Genomic DNA, 19,034 nt, shown 5'->3' with positions numbered 1-19,034 from the left:
TAGCCAGCTTGTTTTTAAGGTCGTGTTTGCCTGAATAGTTGGTTTTACTGAAAAATAATTAACCTTTTTATTTTTCCTAGATAACTTCTATAACTATCTAGGAAGTTAAAGTTTGTGCAATAATAAATTTAAAATTACATAAGTGACATGTAGACTTCTTTGCTGTACAGATTTCGTTGTTTTCTTTACCTCCACAGGGAGCACATTCTTCAGTGTTTTAGGAATTTGATTGTTCCCAGCTCATCACTAGAGTCTATAGCTGCTAATTTTTACCTTTTGTATTTTTTTCTTTGTATTGCTCTGTTTTCTTTTGTCTCTGTCTTTCTTCTCTGCCTTTGTCTCCTCCAACCTAAAATAGGCCAGAAACCACTGTGAGGCTTCTGAGCTCCTTTGGCTTCTGGGGTGTCAAAAATACTGATTTTTCATTCTTTCTTTTTTTATCAGCTACTCCATTTCTGTTTGTTAAGATCAGTTGCAACAATATTCTAATGTTCTAAAAGCCTTTGTCTGTCTGACTCTGTCTATAACGCTTTATTCGCGCTCTGACTGACTGAAACAGCCAATCAGAGTGCGAATAAGCATTTAGACAGGAGGTGGTGACACAGCGCCACGATGCTGGGGACGGAGCGGGGAGGCCCGCCCTTTCCCCCGTCTGTCGTTGCCTCCTACAGGGCTGACGCGGGCCGATGCGGTGGCAGTGGGGGGAGGGAAGAAGTGGGCCTGGGACCGATGCAGGAGTGGGGGAGGAGAAGCGAGCCTGGGGCTGGCCCGCCGTGGTGGGGGGCAGGGCGGAGCAGCGGGCCCGGCCTGGCCTGGCTCAGCCTGATCCAGCAGCGATGGAAGGAGGGGAGGTGCAGGCTTCTTCCACCCCCTTGGGCCTGGGCCCGCTCCTCTTTCCCCCCCCCCCCCCCCCCCCCCCGCCCCCCACCGGGCCCAGTCCTCCCCTGCATCAGGCCTGGGGCCCACTCCTCCCCTCCCCCTGCTGCAGTGGCAGGGAGCGGGGGGCGCAGGCCGGGACCCCCAGGAGCAGGAAGGGAGTGGGTCTGGATGGGAGGGGGCATGAGGCTCCATCCCCACCTGCCCCTCCCCCCGATCATTGTTCACAGGCAATTAGCTAGTACTATATATAATACTTCTAGGGCAGTTAGGATGCTTGTATATATGGCAGTCCTCACGATGTACATGTGACGAAAATGTAATTTGCATGGCTTAATGGTGTCACACATTACACATGAGCCAGTTTTGGGGGTTTTAAATGAGCTTGCCTCGTTGCAAACTAAACTACATCCAGATGCGTTGCAGCTGTCAGCTTGCCCCTGGCCATGGGAAAGATAGTCAGGCCCTGCAGAAAAGAAGGATTGGGCCCCTTGCTGCTTTTGCTTTCAGGAGAGGTCAGATCCGTTTTTTTTTTTTCTTCTCCCGCAGAGCTGGCCCTCCTCTCCTGTGGCTGGGAGGTGAGCTGCTGGCAGCCCCTGAGTGGCCTCCTTTTCTCCAGCGGCAGCACCTCCCGGGGCCACCCAGGCAGGCCGCTAGCAGGCTGGGTGCTATTTCTGAGTTGGGGGCAGCACCTGACCCACTAGCCGCCCAGCTGGGCGGCCCCAGGGAGGGAAGGACCAGGGGTCACTCAAGCTCTGACAAAAAAAATAAATAAAAGGATTGGGCCTCTTGCCATATTATAACAGAAAATTTGAAATGGTAGGTTTCAATTAAAAACCCACTGTTTCAACTTAGGGGGCATAGAATAAAACCCTGAGGGCTAAACCCCCATCGCATATACTCCTAGATTACTGAACATACCTTTGATGTCTATAAATGTTCTTATTTTGGAGACTTTTTCCCTTCATGACTTGCGTTTAAAATACAGTAAATGGCCTGCAGATTAGTTAAATAAAGAGTGTTCAGATATTGTGGCGTTCCTTGTGATTCAACTTTTATGAAGTAAGCTTCCTATTGGAGCTAAATTGATTGCTTTTAAATTTTAAGTGTCTGATATGCACAACCCCATTAATATTAATTGGGTACTTCAGGAAAAATGTACTAACCTATAGTTAAACCCCCTTTCAATAGCATAGTTGTGGGCCTTGGGAAGGTCTGAAAGGATTTGGCAGTTTGCAGATTGAAGTAGAGAACTAAGCAAACTTTCCTTTCTCACCTGACCTTCTTCTGGATGAGGCTGTAACGTGATTTCATGAAAATGACTTTTTGTAGTTCCTTTCTATGCTGAAATAATTTTAGCTTAGCTTGGTTGACCTATTTTAAAGCTAGGATGTAAAGCTTGTTAAGTCTACTGATATTTTTCATTGAAAATTGGCCCTAACGTGCATTGTTCTAGTAGATTATACTTCAGAGTTTTTGCTTCCCCCTTACTGCACTTTCTGCAACATCCTTTGAAAGTCTGGGTCCTGGGAAACTGGCATGGGGGAGTATAGGTCCCTCATCCCAGGCCTGTACCGGGGGACTGAGAAACATGATCTCTGTTCTCAAAAATTGCACATCCTGCTACATGTGTGGCACTGACAGACGCACATTTTGTAGGGACCAGGCATAAAATTTCTCAGATCCCAGTTGTGCAATTATATTAACGTCTGCTAGGGTCCTTTGTATTTATAGCTATTTTTCTTGATAGCTTTCCAGATAATGGCTTCTTTTGTTTATCTTTCTCTCCCGTTTTATAAGTTTTCCAGAGAACAACATTTAAAAAAATGCAGTTTTAGATTTTGTTCTCCATCTTGTGTAATTATAACTGAAATACTCCTTTTGGTTGATGATTTTGTGCACATAAAAAATTATCCACTCGTAAAGAGCAATTTCAGCATGATGCTAAAAACTCCACTAGTGTTAACGCCACACTTCCTTGCTGTCACACCAGTATTGGCAAGTAGCACTGACCTTTTAAGGTAATATATTTGTGTTTTAAACAATCTGTTTATGCAGTTTTACCATACTGTGCTTTGGAACATTCTATGTTTTATTCTTTACTAATTACTGAGAGTCCCTCAGCTGTCTCCATTAGTCATTTTAAAAAACATGTTTATGGTTGTAGAGGATGCAACAAGACATCCTAGCAACCATCTTTGAAAATGGGGTCAAGGACTAAGCTGAAAGAGAGACTTCCTCTAGTAAACTTAACTTTATTCAGAATAACCAGGCTTTGTGCAAGGATTTCTGTTGGTAATCTCCCCATTGGCAGGCTATAGGGTACCTATGAAATAAGGGAATTCCTGTCAGTGCAGATTTGGAGGGTTGCCTCCCTTCAGCTTCTTTGCTACCTTCCATATCGTGCTGGTTGGTCTCCCATGGAGCCCAGATTCACAGAGTTAAATATAAGTTGGGAACCTGTGCACTCACTCAAGTTACTCTCTGCAGCACAGTCATGTTAGCTCTTCCTTGAAGCACGATCCACGGGCATGTGTGACATTGCAGCATGATTAACAATCCATTGCTAAACAAGCATTAAAATGAGTGCCAGTTGTTAATGCTGTTTCAGTTTTACCTTCATCTTTTATGTTCCTCCCTACAGATAGAGACAGATATAACAATTGTATCAATATCAAAGGATACCAGTCCAAGCTGTTGTGATGCCACTGTTAAAGTCTGCTGATTCTGTAGTGATACAAAGGTAGCAAAACCACTCCAGCTTTAACCCCACTTTATTCAGGAACAGAGATGGGGATGTTTAGCTAACTTTATTGCTATGGAGTCAAGAAAAGGTAAACACTTAAGCTGTGCACACACATTTTAAAGAAATCTCCCAGATTCTCTCTTGGTAGAGAAACTTAGCCAGAGCTGTGTACACAAACATTCAAATACTGAGGCCAAGAAGAGTGGAGAGCATGCAATGTTGTCTGTGCAGCTGGGCAGGGAGCAGGGGGCCTGTGTACACATAAGTCAGCATGCTCTGCAGGCTCTCATTTGCTGGGTGACAGATGGCAGCAGTGCTTAGGGCAGCCCTCACTGGCTGACCCAGGCTACCTATGGTCAATCTGTGTTTCTCTGAAGCACAATGTGGAGATGGTTAAGGGATGGGGGTTACTCTCTACTGGAGAAACAGAGTCCAGCAAGCATCATACTATCCCCCTGGGTGCGGGGCGGGGGTGGTTGGAGTTGGGAGATGCTGGAGGACTCTCCTGGCAGTGATTTTAACCCTGGTTATTCCCAGGTTATTTTTCTCCTGAAGCAGCCACTTTTTACTCTGGATTAAATAGCCTGAGCATTTATGGTTCCGTACAGTTGTGATTTCTCCTGTGACAGTTGCTGCTGTCCCAGGATAAACTCTTCATTCATACCTCCGGTAATCTACAAATTGAGCATATAAGAAAGGAACATCTTTGAACATTTTAAATTCTAGTCCCTGCCCATTAGGAGAAAGAGTAGGTCTTCTGAATTGTCCAGTGTATGTGGACACAAAAACAGAGAATAGCGTCACTGTACTACTCCGTATTTATGAAACTTAGCATGGTGGCACTACAGGTAAGGTTCTGGCTGTCTTCTAAATCAGTGACTGGCAGCACTTGCAAGCTGCAGTCTGGAACAACCTGGCTCCAGTCCAGCATAGGCCAGGGGCCTTAGCCTATGTCCATACCAGGGCCAGGCATCTGGGAACTGCGCTCGTACTACTGCCACATCTTTCCAGTGCCTGCTCTCTGGCTCTGGGGCAGGTACACCTTCCAGCCAGGGAACTGAGCCAGGGCATGCAGCTGAAAGCTGCCTGGCTCTGGTACTACTCCTGGCTGCCCAACTGCTCTGTGGGCTGGATCCAGCCTGTGGGTCGCATGTTACCAAACTGTTCAAAATTGCCTTAGTGCTCTGGGTGTGTCTATCTAGTGCAAGCAGTATGCAGAGATGATGCAAGCTAACTTCAGAACTAGAAACTTTCATCCACAAAAAGATGAGTTACTTGTAGCCCTGAGAGCTGAAGTTGGGCACTGTAAAGTTTTTGGACAACTTAGTATTTGTTTTCTTGCCTTATATCTTTAGCTTAGTTTACAGCAGTTAATAATACACGAATAGAAGGTTATTTTAATGTATGGCATAAAATTAAGATAAATGTTCAGTATTAATAGCTGTACAAAAATTATAGAATATTTTCAGATTTATGGATGAAGTATTCATTCAGCTGTTTTGCCAGTTAATAGGAATTCATCATGTAAGTTGCAGCCTTTTGTATTTGTGCTATGTATGTCCATGTGAATCCAGTATCTGTCAAAATGCTCAGTTTGCTTTGTTTGCTTCAGAGCTGTGGAATTCCACAGCCCAGTTGTTGTTTTTCTTTTGTTTCATTCCTTTTTTTCCCTTTGTCTTGAAAGAAAAGGGTAAGAAAGTAAGCATGGGTTCTGAACTCTTGGGATTTTAAATGGATGTTTCATTGATTTGGCAAATGTTTCTGCATGCCTCTCTGAATTTGAAGCTTACAGGATTGATAGACAACCCTGGCACCTTTAATGCACAGGGAGATTGTGCTTACATAGAATCCTATTGTTTTGCTAAAGGAAATCTTGGCAAGTTTCTTTCAGTGAATATGTTTAGGAGTGGTAAAAAAACACAGCTGACATGGAGTTTGATATGGATAGCATCTCCACAGTAAACTGTAAATTGTCTTGGGATGTATGCTGCAATCCTGAATAACAGTTTGCTGCTGCTGATAGAAAATTCTTGTTATAAGCCTTTCCTTTTCTTGAACTGTACTGATGAACAGCCAAAATTGAAACTACAGTCTATACAGTAATGTCCATAAAGCTTCAACAAATAAATTATTTAATTATAAAAAAAATATTAACTTTTTTTTTTAATATCCCCATTTAGAATGATGGATGAGCATGTTTTGAAGAAGAAAAAAGTTCCATGTGAGGTTGAATTAAAGAAATCCATAGTCTTAAGTATTTTTTTCCCTATGAACAAGCATTTATGATGCTTAGTATTTATTACCAGTAACAAAGAAAATTCTGTGGCACAGGGAGATTGCTGATAGAAATGAACACTTTCCAAGAATAAGCCAGAGACTCCACTGACTCCACCTTCAGCAATGGTTTAGGTTTAACAAAGTTATGATCACTTAAACCATGTGCTGACCATTTGCAGTAGAAAATGTAATTTAATTGTGAGGTGTGCCCTTTGGGACACGTCAGGCTGTCTATGCTGTTCAGAGCATTCATGTTTCTTGCCCAACCCTTGTCTTTTTTCATGTAGACATGCATACCTTTTGTTTGTCACTTCCTTCCTCTTATTTTTATTCCTTATGAATGCCAATAATGATTTGTCATTTTTGTTTCATTCTTGTACATATGCTTTATTGGATCAGGCTGCAGAATAGAAAGGGGTGTTTCAGGTTACTGACTATCAGATAATTTTACATTATTACTTATTACTAACATATCTTGGGGAGAAAAATGATGATGTTTTTCTTGAAGCCAGTATATGGATTTGCCTTCCGCTATTTAATCACGTGCCATGACTTGGGGGAAACTATGATTATAAAGAAGGAAAATGATCACAATTAACTACTTTGAATTTCATTTTTTTCCATTAATATTGAAGCAGACAAAATTCTGACCAGTGGTCTATTCAGTTGGGGTATGAACATACATTTTATGGAGGGTTCAACATGGGGAGTTGCTGTTATAACTGTTGCCTCTCCACACTCTTGTAATAAACTAGTGTAGCAAAATCTCCCCAACTTCATGCTGCATTCAGGGTCTGTGCTGAACTGATTTAGCCTATTTGTATTGCTACAGTATCATGCTTGTATAACAGCTACTGCTTATTCCTGAGTACAGCTCCCCTTGCCTCTTGAAGCTGCTATAAATGTTTGTTTTTCTGTACTGTTACCATCCTTTTTACAAAGCTCTTTGGAAAAAGCTATTGCGTGTTAACTATTTTACTATTTACATGATAACTTCCTGACACCCCTGTAATGGAAAGATTATAATATTTGCAACTATGCATCTCAAGAGGCTTGACACTTCAAACATGTAAGAAATGAAAGCTTCCACTGTTGAGAGGCAATATGTTAAAATCAACCTCTTTTATATATGGAGTTATTTATACAGTAATATTTCTTAAAGTTTTAAAGGCTTTAGAGATTTAGATGAAATTACAAAAAGAGAAGATCCTGTAGTATTTTTCAGTAGGCTTAAATTTTAGCAAAAGGTGTGGGAGGTTAAAAAGACTCGCATTGTTATAGATATATGTTGTGGCCCTGATTCTAAAATCTGGATTACTTAACATAGTTATTTACAGTTTTGTTTTCTTGGAAAAAAAAAAGATCATGTCTGTACTAGACTGGTAGTTTGTATTTTATATTTTGTTTTGCTCCTTGAGGAGATGCTCTTGAGTGATGGTTTAACAAAACAGATCATAGTTTTACAAACTGATGTTTCTGCTAAATTTACAACCTGCATAAACCCAAAGAACCAACATACAGAAAAAGTGTAGGAAATTAGAGCAAGATGGAAGATATAAAACCTACATTTCAGAGTTTGTATTGTCTTGAGAATCATGGTCAAAGTTTTCTGCTCTGATTTAAGATTTCTCCTTAGATGACAGAAAGCAGTAATCCTGTGTCATTTCTGTAATTAGCTGGAATGTATCATTTATAAACACCACATATCCTAGGAAGTTTGAAATCTCTCATGTGAGCTGTATCCTCAAGCTACTCCGACTGGTTTGTGAACCACGAGCATCTCTATCCTTTATATGTGGACCAGAGTATTGCTTTAATTGTGTTTTGTTGTGACTTTTAACCGTGCCTTTCTTTCAGAGTATTTAGAATATAAAAACTGCCATTTACTGGGTCAGACCATAGATCCATCCAACTTGGTATCCTTTCTTACATGGTGACAGAGAGTGGATCCTGAGGAGAGAAAGCACAAAGCATATCCAGAATTTTCTACCCCTTGCTCCTTTCCCAGTTGTTACAATCAATTGCAGTCACAGCAGGGCATGCTTTAGAGAGAGCTCAGGAAACAAAAACAAGTTCCAGCAGCAAGGCTGATTTGGTCATATTATACACACTTTCTTTTGGGCATCATGGCCAAACTAATGGTGCTGTTGGTACCTTTTTTGCTGTTACTTTTTTTCCACTCCTCAGAGGATTATATCAGTTGTTCTACCTTTAAAGTTGAGTCATCTGTTCTTGTAATGTCATGCAGATTGCAGTGATGCAATGCAGAAGGAACTGGTGAGGATTAAAAAAAGTAAATGACACTCTTATTGAAGTACAGCAGCATTTAATCAAAGAAATCATAATCCACTAACCAGTGTTTTCATAGAAGGATAATAATTTTTTTTCTAGATTTAGAGAATTTGTTATGCTGCCCCTCTTATATTGAGAAGTCATAAAATTCAGTGGCTGCTGAAATACCATACTGTACTGTGTATTAGGGGTGGCCATCCTGCAGCATGGCTGCCACAAGTGGCACAGGTAGCCTCTGTGTGTGACATGCAGCAGATCAGGGATGGGATAGGCAGCACAACAGCAGGAAGCAGAAAGCAAAGCAGCTAATCAGGCTGAGAACAGAAAGCCACCCCCTACCCCCAATAATTAGACCCTATATATTAGAAAACTTAAAACATTTGATATAATTTTCCATGTATAGAATCTAATTATTTGAGGCTTGTCTTGAGTTTGTCCTCCTCCCACTGATATAACAGGAAAAATAAATCTGGGGTTCAGGTGGCCCCTTTGCCTTCATCTCCCCTCTTACTGTCAGACACTGCTTTCCCTAGAGCGGGAGGGAACAACTCTGAACTACTGCCGCCGCCACCTCCACCCCTGCTGCTGCCAGACCCTGGCTGCAGCCCTGTGCCCTGCAGAAATCTGGGGGGGGCACATGCCCCCTGTGCCTCCCCTTTCCTACCCACACATTAGTTATGCTTTTATACCTACTTAAAAAGAGTAAAAACTATGCATGATCTTAATCCAAAGCCAAAAGGCCCATGATTTACCATATAGTTCATTGGGCTGGGCCCCAGCAGAGTCGATGGTATTTCAAACCATGGTGACCTTACAACTCAGCATCCATGTATATTCCAGATACCTCCATAAAGGGTCCATGTGCTAATTAGCTGACCAGAACTGAGTTTTATTGGCATGAGTCTTGGGATCCTCCAAAAATTTATATGCAGATAAGGCATAGGACAGCCTGGTCATCTTCACCTCATGAAAGATGGGGCCACACTAATCATATGTGACAAGCAGAGAGAGGGGGCAACAGAGGGATTCTGGGTGAACTGTTTGGGGCCCCATTTGATGATGTTTCCAAGAGATTTAAGGCTGGTGAACACACATCATTTGAAATGGGAAAGAAAGGAACAGCTCAGCTGTGGGAGTGAACAGAAAGTTAAAATGTATGCAGTGCAATGGTTCGCTATGACTGAAAAAGAGTTGGTGCTGTGGGGGACTGGACTCGGTGTGCTTTACTACATGTCTTATTCAGATGTTGCACTAACATGTTTGCTCAATATGGGCCATGTACTTTATAGTCATGCTCAGTGTTGGCTGCATTTAATCAACTTCATAGTTGGTTTCCATTATTTAGCACATGCTGCTTTTAGCAACAGTTTAATGAAGCCAATGTATTTAATGTGTTTTCCTTGTATGTGAATGTAAGACAAGGGGCTTTTTCACTTGTGGTGTTTGAGGGAAGAACTTTGTCTTCTACTCAAGTAAATACAGCAGTTAATGTTAGCCAGAAGTAACCTATGAAACCTATGAATTTGGAACCTATGAAAGGTAATATTTTAATTTTGTTACTGAGAATTGTTTCACTGTATATTTCTTGGGAAGGAAAACTGACTTGATATAGATTATAATTTACTGAAATTTGGCAAAAGCAGGAAAACAGATCGATTTCTAAAAAAAAAAAAAAAAACAAAAAAACAACCAAACAGTTTTTCAGTAATGGTAAAGCCAGTTTCCAAGTAGTAATGGAAAAAAAACAACATGTACTTTATAGTGCATTACTAAAAATGTGAAGGTAAAGGAATGGCTGCTTACTATAGCAAATGTGATATACTGTTACTGTTGCATTGTTCTCATTCCATTGGTACCTCTGCAGATCTTGTCTCCATTTTATATTAAGACTGTTCTGTAGGCCAAGAACAGTCTTCATTTGTTCTGATCTTGTAGTATTACAGTCTAGCAGTAATTCCTTTTTGGGGCCTTGGGACACTGTTAAAACACAAACAATAAATAATTACAATGCTACATGAAATCGATGGTTCATCTAGTAGAGTATTAGTCCATTTCCAACAACGATCAATGCCAGGAGCTAATATGAGGTAGTTCCTGGCAATGATATGTCCACCTGTAGGATTTAATTGAATCCTAGCAAGAGCAGTAGATCAAAACTGAGTCGGATGTACATACAGGATATTTGACATGGAGGACTGAGACAAATTTTGTGTTTCCAGGCTGGAATATGGCGAATTGGGTGACATGATTGCATGTGCTTTTTTGCACAAACGCGCATGCATACACGTGCACGTACACGCCAACTTAAAAAACACTTGTTTTCTTGGTGTTTTTTTTTTTTGTACACAGGTGATCAGAGATATGAAGCCTTCAAATGTAGGGTTCTCCAGGGAAAGTCAGTCCCTCATTATGCAGCAATAGAGCCAAATGGAGATGGTCTGATGATTGTTTCCTACAAACCCTTCAAATTTCTGCAGGAAGAGGAGAGCCAACCTGAAGAAAACGAAGATGGGAAAATAGGAGATAAAAAGAAAGGTAACATTTGTTCTAGTGATGTTTTTTCAGAACTCTATAACTAAAAAAACTAACTTTTGCATGAACACCGCGTTCCCCCAGAGGCTGGGGAGACACAGGGAGCTCCCGCATGGGGCGCTGTTGGCAGCAGCAAGTGGGGAGCTCCCGCAGGAAGCCACGGTGCTGTGTGCGGCATGGCGTGGGGGTGTGGCCCGCAGATGCTGCCGGCAGTGTCAGCAGCGGCCAGCAGTGATTGTGGATGACCTGCGGACGCCATTTGTGGGGGGGAGTGGTGACCGCCCACAGGCGCCACCGGCAGTGTTGGCAGCGCCTTCTCGCAGAGCACGCACCGCCACACTTGGGGTGCATGTGCATCCCCTATGCATTGCCAATGCTTTTATGTTAAAATAATAGGTAAAAGGCTTATGAATTTAATAAGTTTGCATGCATGTATTAAGACGATCATTTGCTGACTTAAATGCCTACTACCGAGAAAAACAAGCATGAATATTCATGGTGGTTAGATGAGCATGATGGTCAAAGTAGATGAACGAAGATTTAGTGAGAAATTCTCTTGAGCCAACAGAAACTTGATAAATGAGGCCTGAAAGCTCATATCCTTTGTCTCCCAACTATGCAAACTGATGCAATACAACTAACACATCCCTCTTTTTTTTTCCCAAAGAAGTCTAAATATTTTAGTTTATCTTAAGCATGTGCTGTCTCATTCTGAGTTGTATTGCCCTAGCTATTTCAACCCAGCCAGTTGACTTCTGGACCTTCCTGAAGCATCTCTTTTTTGTATAGAACATACTTTGGAATTGGCAGAACTCCTTGGCCTGCAATAGATAGGTGTCAACAATTTTGTCTTACTGGAAGCGTCTCTTTGCAGATAATAGCTTTGGTTGTCTCCATGATAAAAAAGGTATGCATGCTACCAAAACCCCTTCCTTGGGTGCCAAAGATCTAGACAATCATCCAACACAAGGTTCTTTTATCATTGCTGCCATCCATCCACTGAAAACCCCATCAGGAGACATCTCTCTCAGTGAAAGCTCTGTTCCTCTGCTAGCTTGCTGATTCACATGAGTGTGACTTTCTGACTTGAAACCGAATTTCATAGTTCATCTTACAGGGGGGAGTGCAAGACCATAGCAACAGAGGGGCTATTTTGTTAAATATAGCAGAAGCTGTGTTAACCGGCACTTTATTAGCTGGACAGCTCTATAAACTGGCATCTGAGGGACGTGGCAAAAACAAAACCGGAAGTACCACTTCCAGGTTTTGCTGCTGCGAGCAGAGTTTGTCTGTGCCATTTCTTTGGCCCAAGGCTCAGGACAAAGCAGCCTGCGCAGGGCCCCCTTCCCTGTCCCCCAGCACACTGATGCCGGGGAGTGCACCAGACGGTGCACATTTGATTAACCAGAATATTTGATTAACCGGAATCCCCCATTCCGGGGGATGCTGGATAACAGAGCTTTTACTGTATATGTCTTCCTTAAAAATCAGCCTGTGTGCCTGTTGTTGCATCAATTATTCAAGTTATATTGTCCTACGCATGGTGTCCTAGTTGCAGGCTTTGGGAGTACTAAAGGAAGTCCAGTCATTGAGGGTGGTACAGAAAGTACACTGAAGCCCCCATGCTATGAAGGAGCTGAGTCTCTTTATGCTACATACCTCCTGTAACTGCTTCCCTTCTCTGCCTCCCAAGATCAGGGCTCCTGGGGATATGGCAAGAGTTACTTTCTCGTTCCTCCACTTCACTGAACTCACGCCTGCCATAACGTGATGGTGAGTTCTTGGGTTAAAAAAAACGTGCTGACACGAGGTTACTCTTTCCTGTGTTTTGATGCCTTGTTTGAAGGAACAGGTTATTAGTCCTCTTTCCGAGTCCAGACTCCACCCCTCTGGGCCCAGCCCTCGAGTCCCCACTCTTATGAGATAACTTTAACACCAAAGGCCTCTGTCTCTTGCACCCAGCTTCCCACCTGTTTTCTGCTCCAGATACCAAGTAGCCAGTCGAAACAAAACTGCAGTCCAGCAACGCTGTCATCTTAATAGCTTCTCCCTCACTGCCCCACAGTCGGTTCCCTGGCGGTGCTGAGTCAGTGCTCTCAGCAGTCCCTCCCAGGTTCATGGCACCTCTGGCATTGCAGCTTTCAGTGCTACCTTTAACTGCCATTTTTGCCATGGAAGATGCAGCTGTCTCTCAAGAAGCACCTGATCATTGGCTGGGGAGTCTCTTCGGGGTCTGTGGCAGATGTAACTAATTTCCCAATTAACAAACTTTACCTGTGCTGGCCTCTGCGTCCTCTTAAAGGGTCAGTATCCCTAATCCATTGATGATGCCTTAGTCTCTCTATACCTCTGTCCTGGTCCCCATTTCTCCTTGTCACTCCTCCTCTCTGTATCAACAGGGTTAGGGTTCCCTGTTACACCTCCAAATGCTCCGTGGAGAAAGCAGTAAAAGACAAAATCTTCCAAATCTGCCAGGTATTCTGCCTCACCGAAGGAATCAGCCTAGGGTACCCTTTTAAAAGACCTTCTCCATCCTCTGAACATCAGCACTTGTTTAAACAAATCCACTCATTCCTGAGAAAGTCCAGATGGGATATAGCCTGTATAATTCCGAGACCTCTAACTTGCCCGAGAACAGGGATTCTCAAACAGGGTGCTGCAGCACCCTGGGGTGCCTTGAGGTAATTTCAATGGCGTTACAGGATGGCATGCAGTGTTATCACTGTTGGGTGTGCATGATTCACAAACTAAACTCAGAGATTTAAAATAGGGATCTGTAGTGCCAAAGACATTTTGACCTGTTGTGGTCAATTGAATTCTTTGCAACAGGAAAATTGCTCTGTCACTTTTCAGTAGTCAAAAAGGGAAAGTAAGGGAAAACTAAGACCTGGCATTGTCCCAGGGGTTATTTGAGTCTCCATATGGGATGCTTCAAGTCTAAAACGGTTGAGACCCCCTGCCCTAGAGAGTTCTGGTATGTGGTCCTGCTGACTCTGTCGTCACAGTACCTGTTAATGCTCATGGCACAACATGACTCAGCTGTGAAGAGGAAACTGGCCCAAAGATCATGGCTTCATCTCATAATTTAGGTACAGGCTGACTGATGGTCATGGACAGAGATTGTACCATAAATGTCCAGAAGATTGTACCATATTTTGGTTTGTGGCATAAAACTCCAGTAAACTTGATAGAAGAACAAGATTGAAGAGATTTTTGTTTGAACAATGCTAATGCACCTGCCCCTGCTAGAGATGGCAACCATCTGCTGCCAGGTAGCCAGTGAACTAGCTACTAGTGTTTCTTCATTCTGTAATAAGCTATCAGAATATCTCTTCTATGCATTTTTCAGAATACAATTGAGTTGCGCTCTTTCCGAGAGAAAAGGCACAACTCTTTCATTTCTCCAGTTTTATTCCAGGTAAGTGTACACTACTATTTAATTTTTTAACTGATTCTGTGTTTCTACTTATGTTTCCATTTGTCAGACCCTCTTTATTACTGGCAACAGACTGAAGATGATTTAACAGTAACAGTTCAGCTTCCAGAAGACATCACTAAGGATGATGTAACTGTACAGTTTTCTCCTGCTCATATCAGCATAGTATTGAAAAGTCAGCGGCTGCCACTGTTAGAAGGAATGCTCCATTCATCTATTGATCATGAAAGCTGTACATGGATAATTAGAGAGAACAAGAGGTATTGTATTAAATTGTTTTTATTTTTCCTATTTAATAAACAAAATTCACCTCTCTTCTATGGTCCCTGGGGGAGTGTACCCCCTTAGCAGCAGGCTTCCATTTTTGCAGTGGGGAGTCCTGAGGCTCCACTACCCTGACACTGAGTCATTAGGTTCAGCAGCTTTGTCGTTCATACCACAACTCCTTTAACTGGTTCAAAAAGAGCATGAAAACCAAGTTGAAGACTTTTATTCATCCTCAAAGCTGTGTAGCCAGCAAGTGCTTTGCAGCAGCAGGAGTTTTTTGAAATAAGAGTTAAAAATAAAAAGCCAAAAATTATAGCTAAGGACAGCCCTGCAGGAGTGGCTAGGGTAAGGAGCACTGCTCTCCTTCCTCCTAGTGGGTGTTCAAGCATGGTGGTAGCAGGATCCCAACCAGGCTTCCTTGTAGCTTGCCACTAGAGACCATCCGTGAGCCAGCACCTACCCTCCTTCCCTCCAACCTTCAAACAGGGAGGGAGAGCAGAGGACTGTGTGATCCTGGGGACTGAGAGGGGCATAGAGGCATTACATGTGGTGCTAGAAAATTGTTTCCTGAGAAATTGCTGGTTAAAAGCTAAGATTTTTTTTCATAGAACAGATGGCTTTTTGTTCCATGAAAAACACCTTGAACACCTGTATGCTAGTGCTTTTGTTCCAAGAAAAGGACCCAGCTAAATGTAACACTTGTCCATGGCCTATGTCAAAGAATTTGCAGAAGCAATCTTAAATTCAGTCTTAATTTTTTTTCACTAAGTAATAATAAGCAGATCAATGGAATACTAAATAACTAGTACCATTCACTTTTTACGTTTTATTCAACTGGCAAAATAGATAGCTTAAGAACTGAATGGGTTCAGATCTGCAGTGTCTTCTAAAAGCTACAGTGACTTAATTTTTCTTTCAGTTAAGCTGGGGTAAATAGTGCAACTCCACAGAAGTATCAAATCACTCTAAGTGAAATCAGAATAGACTTCTCTGGGGCTTCATTTTTTCATCAATAAGCGACCACTATAGTTGAATAGCTATGTCTTTAGTATCATCTTTTAAGATGGCAAAATGTATTTTAATACAGTTTCATTCAGTTAATTCACTAAATAATTGAATAAATGGTGTCCAATATGAATGCGTTTGTGTGAAGGTGTAGATTCTAGCTATAGATTAAATAATTTTCTGTGTGGACCAAAAAAAGGTCCATTTTCTTTCAAGACCAGTTTTGAAAAATGTGAGAGCTGTATTTTAAACTGCACTTTTAAAAAACTCTTGTGCAAGGCTGTATATATTAAAAAAGCAAAGAGCTTTGCTTGAGGCCAAAAGAAAATGCAGAGCTAGGAAAAGATTTTTCAAGTGATCCTTTGCTCATGGTTTGTGAACAGGACTTGCTTCCGTTCATTTACCTTGCTTATACTTGTGAGGGATAAGGGCATGAAGCGTTTTCTTCTCCTTGTTGTCAAGTGGAACCATATTACGACTCTTTGTTTGAATTGCATGTTAGGACTCCGTTGTTTTACTAATGAGGTTAGTATTGTGAAATTGCCTCTATCTTAAAATTACCCACTGGAATAAAGTGGATAATTTTAGTTCATGTTAAGAGAATATTCTTTACATAATATCCATAGATGTAACCAATCCAGTCTTCCTTCATAATAGCCAGGCACTATAGGTAGAGAATCTTAACAAGGTTAGTCAAACAAAAAGGTAACATTTATTGTAGTGTTATGGTCTCTGTGATTGTGTTAATGCCCCGCAGCAGTGTAGGACGGCAGCTGGATTCTAATACAAATAGCTCCGATTTTAATAGGAATGAGGCACGACTAATGTTTTTCATTACGCCTGTAATAGGATTACATTTCTGTTTTGTTATTTTAATCTAGAGGCAATGTTTGTAATAGTGAACCACAGAATGAAAAATTAACATTTTAATTAGGCATGTTCAGCACTTTTCAAAATAAACAGTGTGGGGCTGTTTGGTTTGCCTCTCTCATGAAAAGGGAGTGGAAGGAAATCGCCTATTTAGAAAAACAAAACAGGGCATCATCCCCCAATACTCCCCCCAAGCCCTCAATCTTCAACTTCTCCTATAGCTTACTCTGGATTTCCTGGACCAAACTGAGAAGTTGTACAACTAGCGGTGCTAGTTTGATGCTTGTAATAAGACGTAAAGCAGGAGTAGTCAACATCTTTTGGCCAGAATGCCAAAAAACCCCACAATGCTTACCTTGGAAGGTGCTGGAGTGCCAGCATGCCAAAAAAACAAAATGAGGGCAGGGGGTACATGGCAGGATGCCCTGCTTGTGCCCCTTGCCCCTGTCCCCCAGCCTGAGCTCTGTGGCTATCAGCAGCTACCCAGAACCTGGGCCGGCTGCAGCCAGGAGGCTGCAAACAGCTGCTGCTGCTCCGGCCCTGGGCTCCGGGGAGGTAGCGGATACCGGTGATGCTCCTCACCATGCTGCCCTCACTGCCGCTTCTGCAGAGCAGCATGTGAGACCCGGTGGGGCAGGGCACAGCTGGGGAGCACAGAAAGCTGCCTGCAGCTCTGAGTTCCCCACTGCCCTGGTTACACTTCCCCTGCAGGCGGGGGCAGCAGCAAGATGGACAACCCTGCGCTTCTGCCCATGCTGCTCCCATACACACGGGCAAAATGTGACCAGGGCATCCCAGAGCTTGCAGCTGCAGGCAGCTTCCCCGTGCAGCCCCTCTGCAAGCTGCCGCTCTGGGTCACACGCTGTACTTCCGGCCCTGCTGCCCTCTCTTGGGGCCTCTGTCCTTCCAGCTGGCTGCTGGGAGCAGCCCGGGCTCTGTGGCTATCAGCAGCTACCCAGAACCTGGGCCGGCTGCAAACAGCTGCTGCCTCCTGGCCCTGGGCTCCAGGAAGGCAACAGGTGCTGGCACTGCACCCGCTGGGGCAGGGAGGCAGCAGCTGTTTGTAGCCTCCCAGCTGCAGCCAATCCAGGTTCTGGGGTAGCTGCTTCCAGCTATGGTGCCTGAGCTGCTTATAGCCTCCCAGCCACCTTCTGGGAACAGCCCGGGCTTCTGGCTGGCAGCAGCTACCCAGAGATGGGTCAGCTGCAGCCCAGAGGCTGCAAACAGCTGCTGCCTCCTGGCCCTGGCCCCAACGCGTGCTGAGGAAAGTGGGCTCAACTGCCAGGGTTTGCCAACCCCTAATGTAAAGTATATGTTGTAGGTTAGGCTTGTGGGGGGGAAAAACAGAAGAGTAAAAAGCAGCTTGAGCAGACCTAAACTTTCTACTGTATTTGACATTCTTCTATGGATTGCTTTTCCTATTAGAACGCCTCCTGTGCCCCATCTCCCCATCTGCTGCTTCTAATAAATTAATTGGGTATAGTTTGAAAATGTATAGTTTATCACCAGTTATATTCTGTCTGAATCCAGGTCATGGAATCATATAATGAAAGATTTTTATAAATGGTGCTTTTTTTTCCATCCCATTAGTAATACCAGTCTCAAGTCTCTTTGGTCTACAGATATTAACTACTCATATTGATATTAAAAGCCATGACTGATTGGAGAACAACTGGGTCTTAAGTTTTGAGAATGAACTGTAATCTAATATTTCAGCCATCTGCATTTTTAAGGAAAACCAAATTTAATTAAAACTATTATGAACAAAAAGTGAATGCATTGTAAAGTTGCAGTGTTTCATTAAAATAATGTGAGCTGTCCTTTATCTAAACATATAATTCTCTGTTCCCACTGGAGAAAACCTAAGGTATAAGCAGAAATACCCATGAGGTGAAAATATTTGATAAATGTAATATCCTAAAATACCTTATGGGGATCACTAGAAGGGACTTAGTCCTTTTTCCACTGGAAGAGGGGGGAGTAAGAGGATGACCAACCACAAGAAATATAACAGAAAGAATAATAGAACCCAGTCAGTGCAGCTAAAAAGACTTTTTTTTTTTTTTTTTTTAAAGAAATGAAATGGAAGATTTCTCTTTAAATAAATGTGTGGTAAGAGAAAAATAGCTTCTGGTATTTAAGACTGAAAATATTCCTGTAAAGCAGATGCCCATAACTGTCCACATTTTACAAATGGGAAAAGAAAGGATCATAAAGATCAGTTTACCATTTGTAAGAAACAGTATTGCCACCCTACCCTGTCAAAAATCATAAGACAAACACTTAAAAATCAAGAGAATTGCAATGTAAATCATGAGATGCTATTTTGAAGTGTGTGTGTGGCGGGGGGGTTGTTTGTAAAGGTGTGGGGAGAGGGGTTGGAGCCCAGAGTAGGGGGGTCCCTGCATACCCTGGTAGTATGTGGGACATTGTGGGTCAAGAGTGAGGGGTAGCAGCAGGACTGGAGCGGTAGTGGCTTGGGAATGAGGGACAGACAGGTTGCTTTGTGGGTTGTGCTGCAGCCGCGAGCAGCTCGTTCAGATGTGCAGTGGGGCTGCGCAACTCCCTGCCCCTGCACGCATTCCTGGATTTGTGCTCAGGGTGGAAGCAGGCTGCTTGCTATGAGCTGCAGCTCTGCGCCCTGCTGCCTTTGTCCTGGGAGCCATGCAACTCCATCAGGCAGACATGAGACACGTGACGTGGCCAACATGCGGCTCCCAGGCCCAAGCCAGC

The 19,034-nt window shown here is 42.9% G+C and overlaps 1 protein-coding gene across 1 annotated transcript in view; it reads left to right on the top strand.

Moving 5' to 3' along the window:
• NUDCD1 (NudC domain containing 1) overlaps window positions 1-19,034 on the top strand; it is a 139,700-nt gene that overhangs the window by 61,592 nt on the left and 59,074 nt on the right. Inside the window, exons 5-6 of the mRNA XM_025191268.1 lie at window positions 10,541-10,726; window positions 14,209-14,419. Coding sequence (XP_025047053.1) covers window positions 10,541-10,726; window positions 14,209-14,419 — 397 coding nt within the window. The remainder of the gene's footprint in view (window positions 1-10,540; window positions 10,727-14,208; window positions 14,420-19,034) is intronic.

Source organism: Alligator sinensis, unplaced genomic scaffold (genome assembly GCF_000455745.1).
Source record: "Alligator sinensis unplaced genomic scaffold, ASM45574v1 scaffold1430_1, whole genome shotgun sequence".
Taxonomy (NCBI): Eukaryota; Metazoa; Chordata; order Crocodylia; family Alligatoridae; genus Alligator; species Alligator sinensis.
Note: the sequence above shows the minus strand (reverse complement) of the source record. Positions and strands in the feature narration are given on the sequence as shown.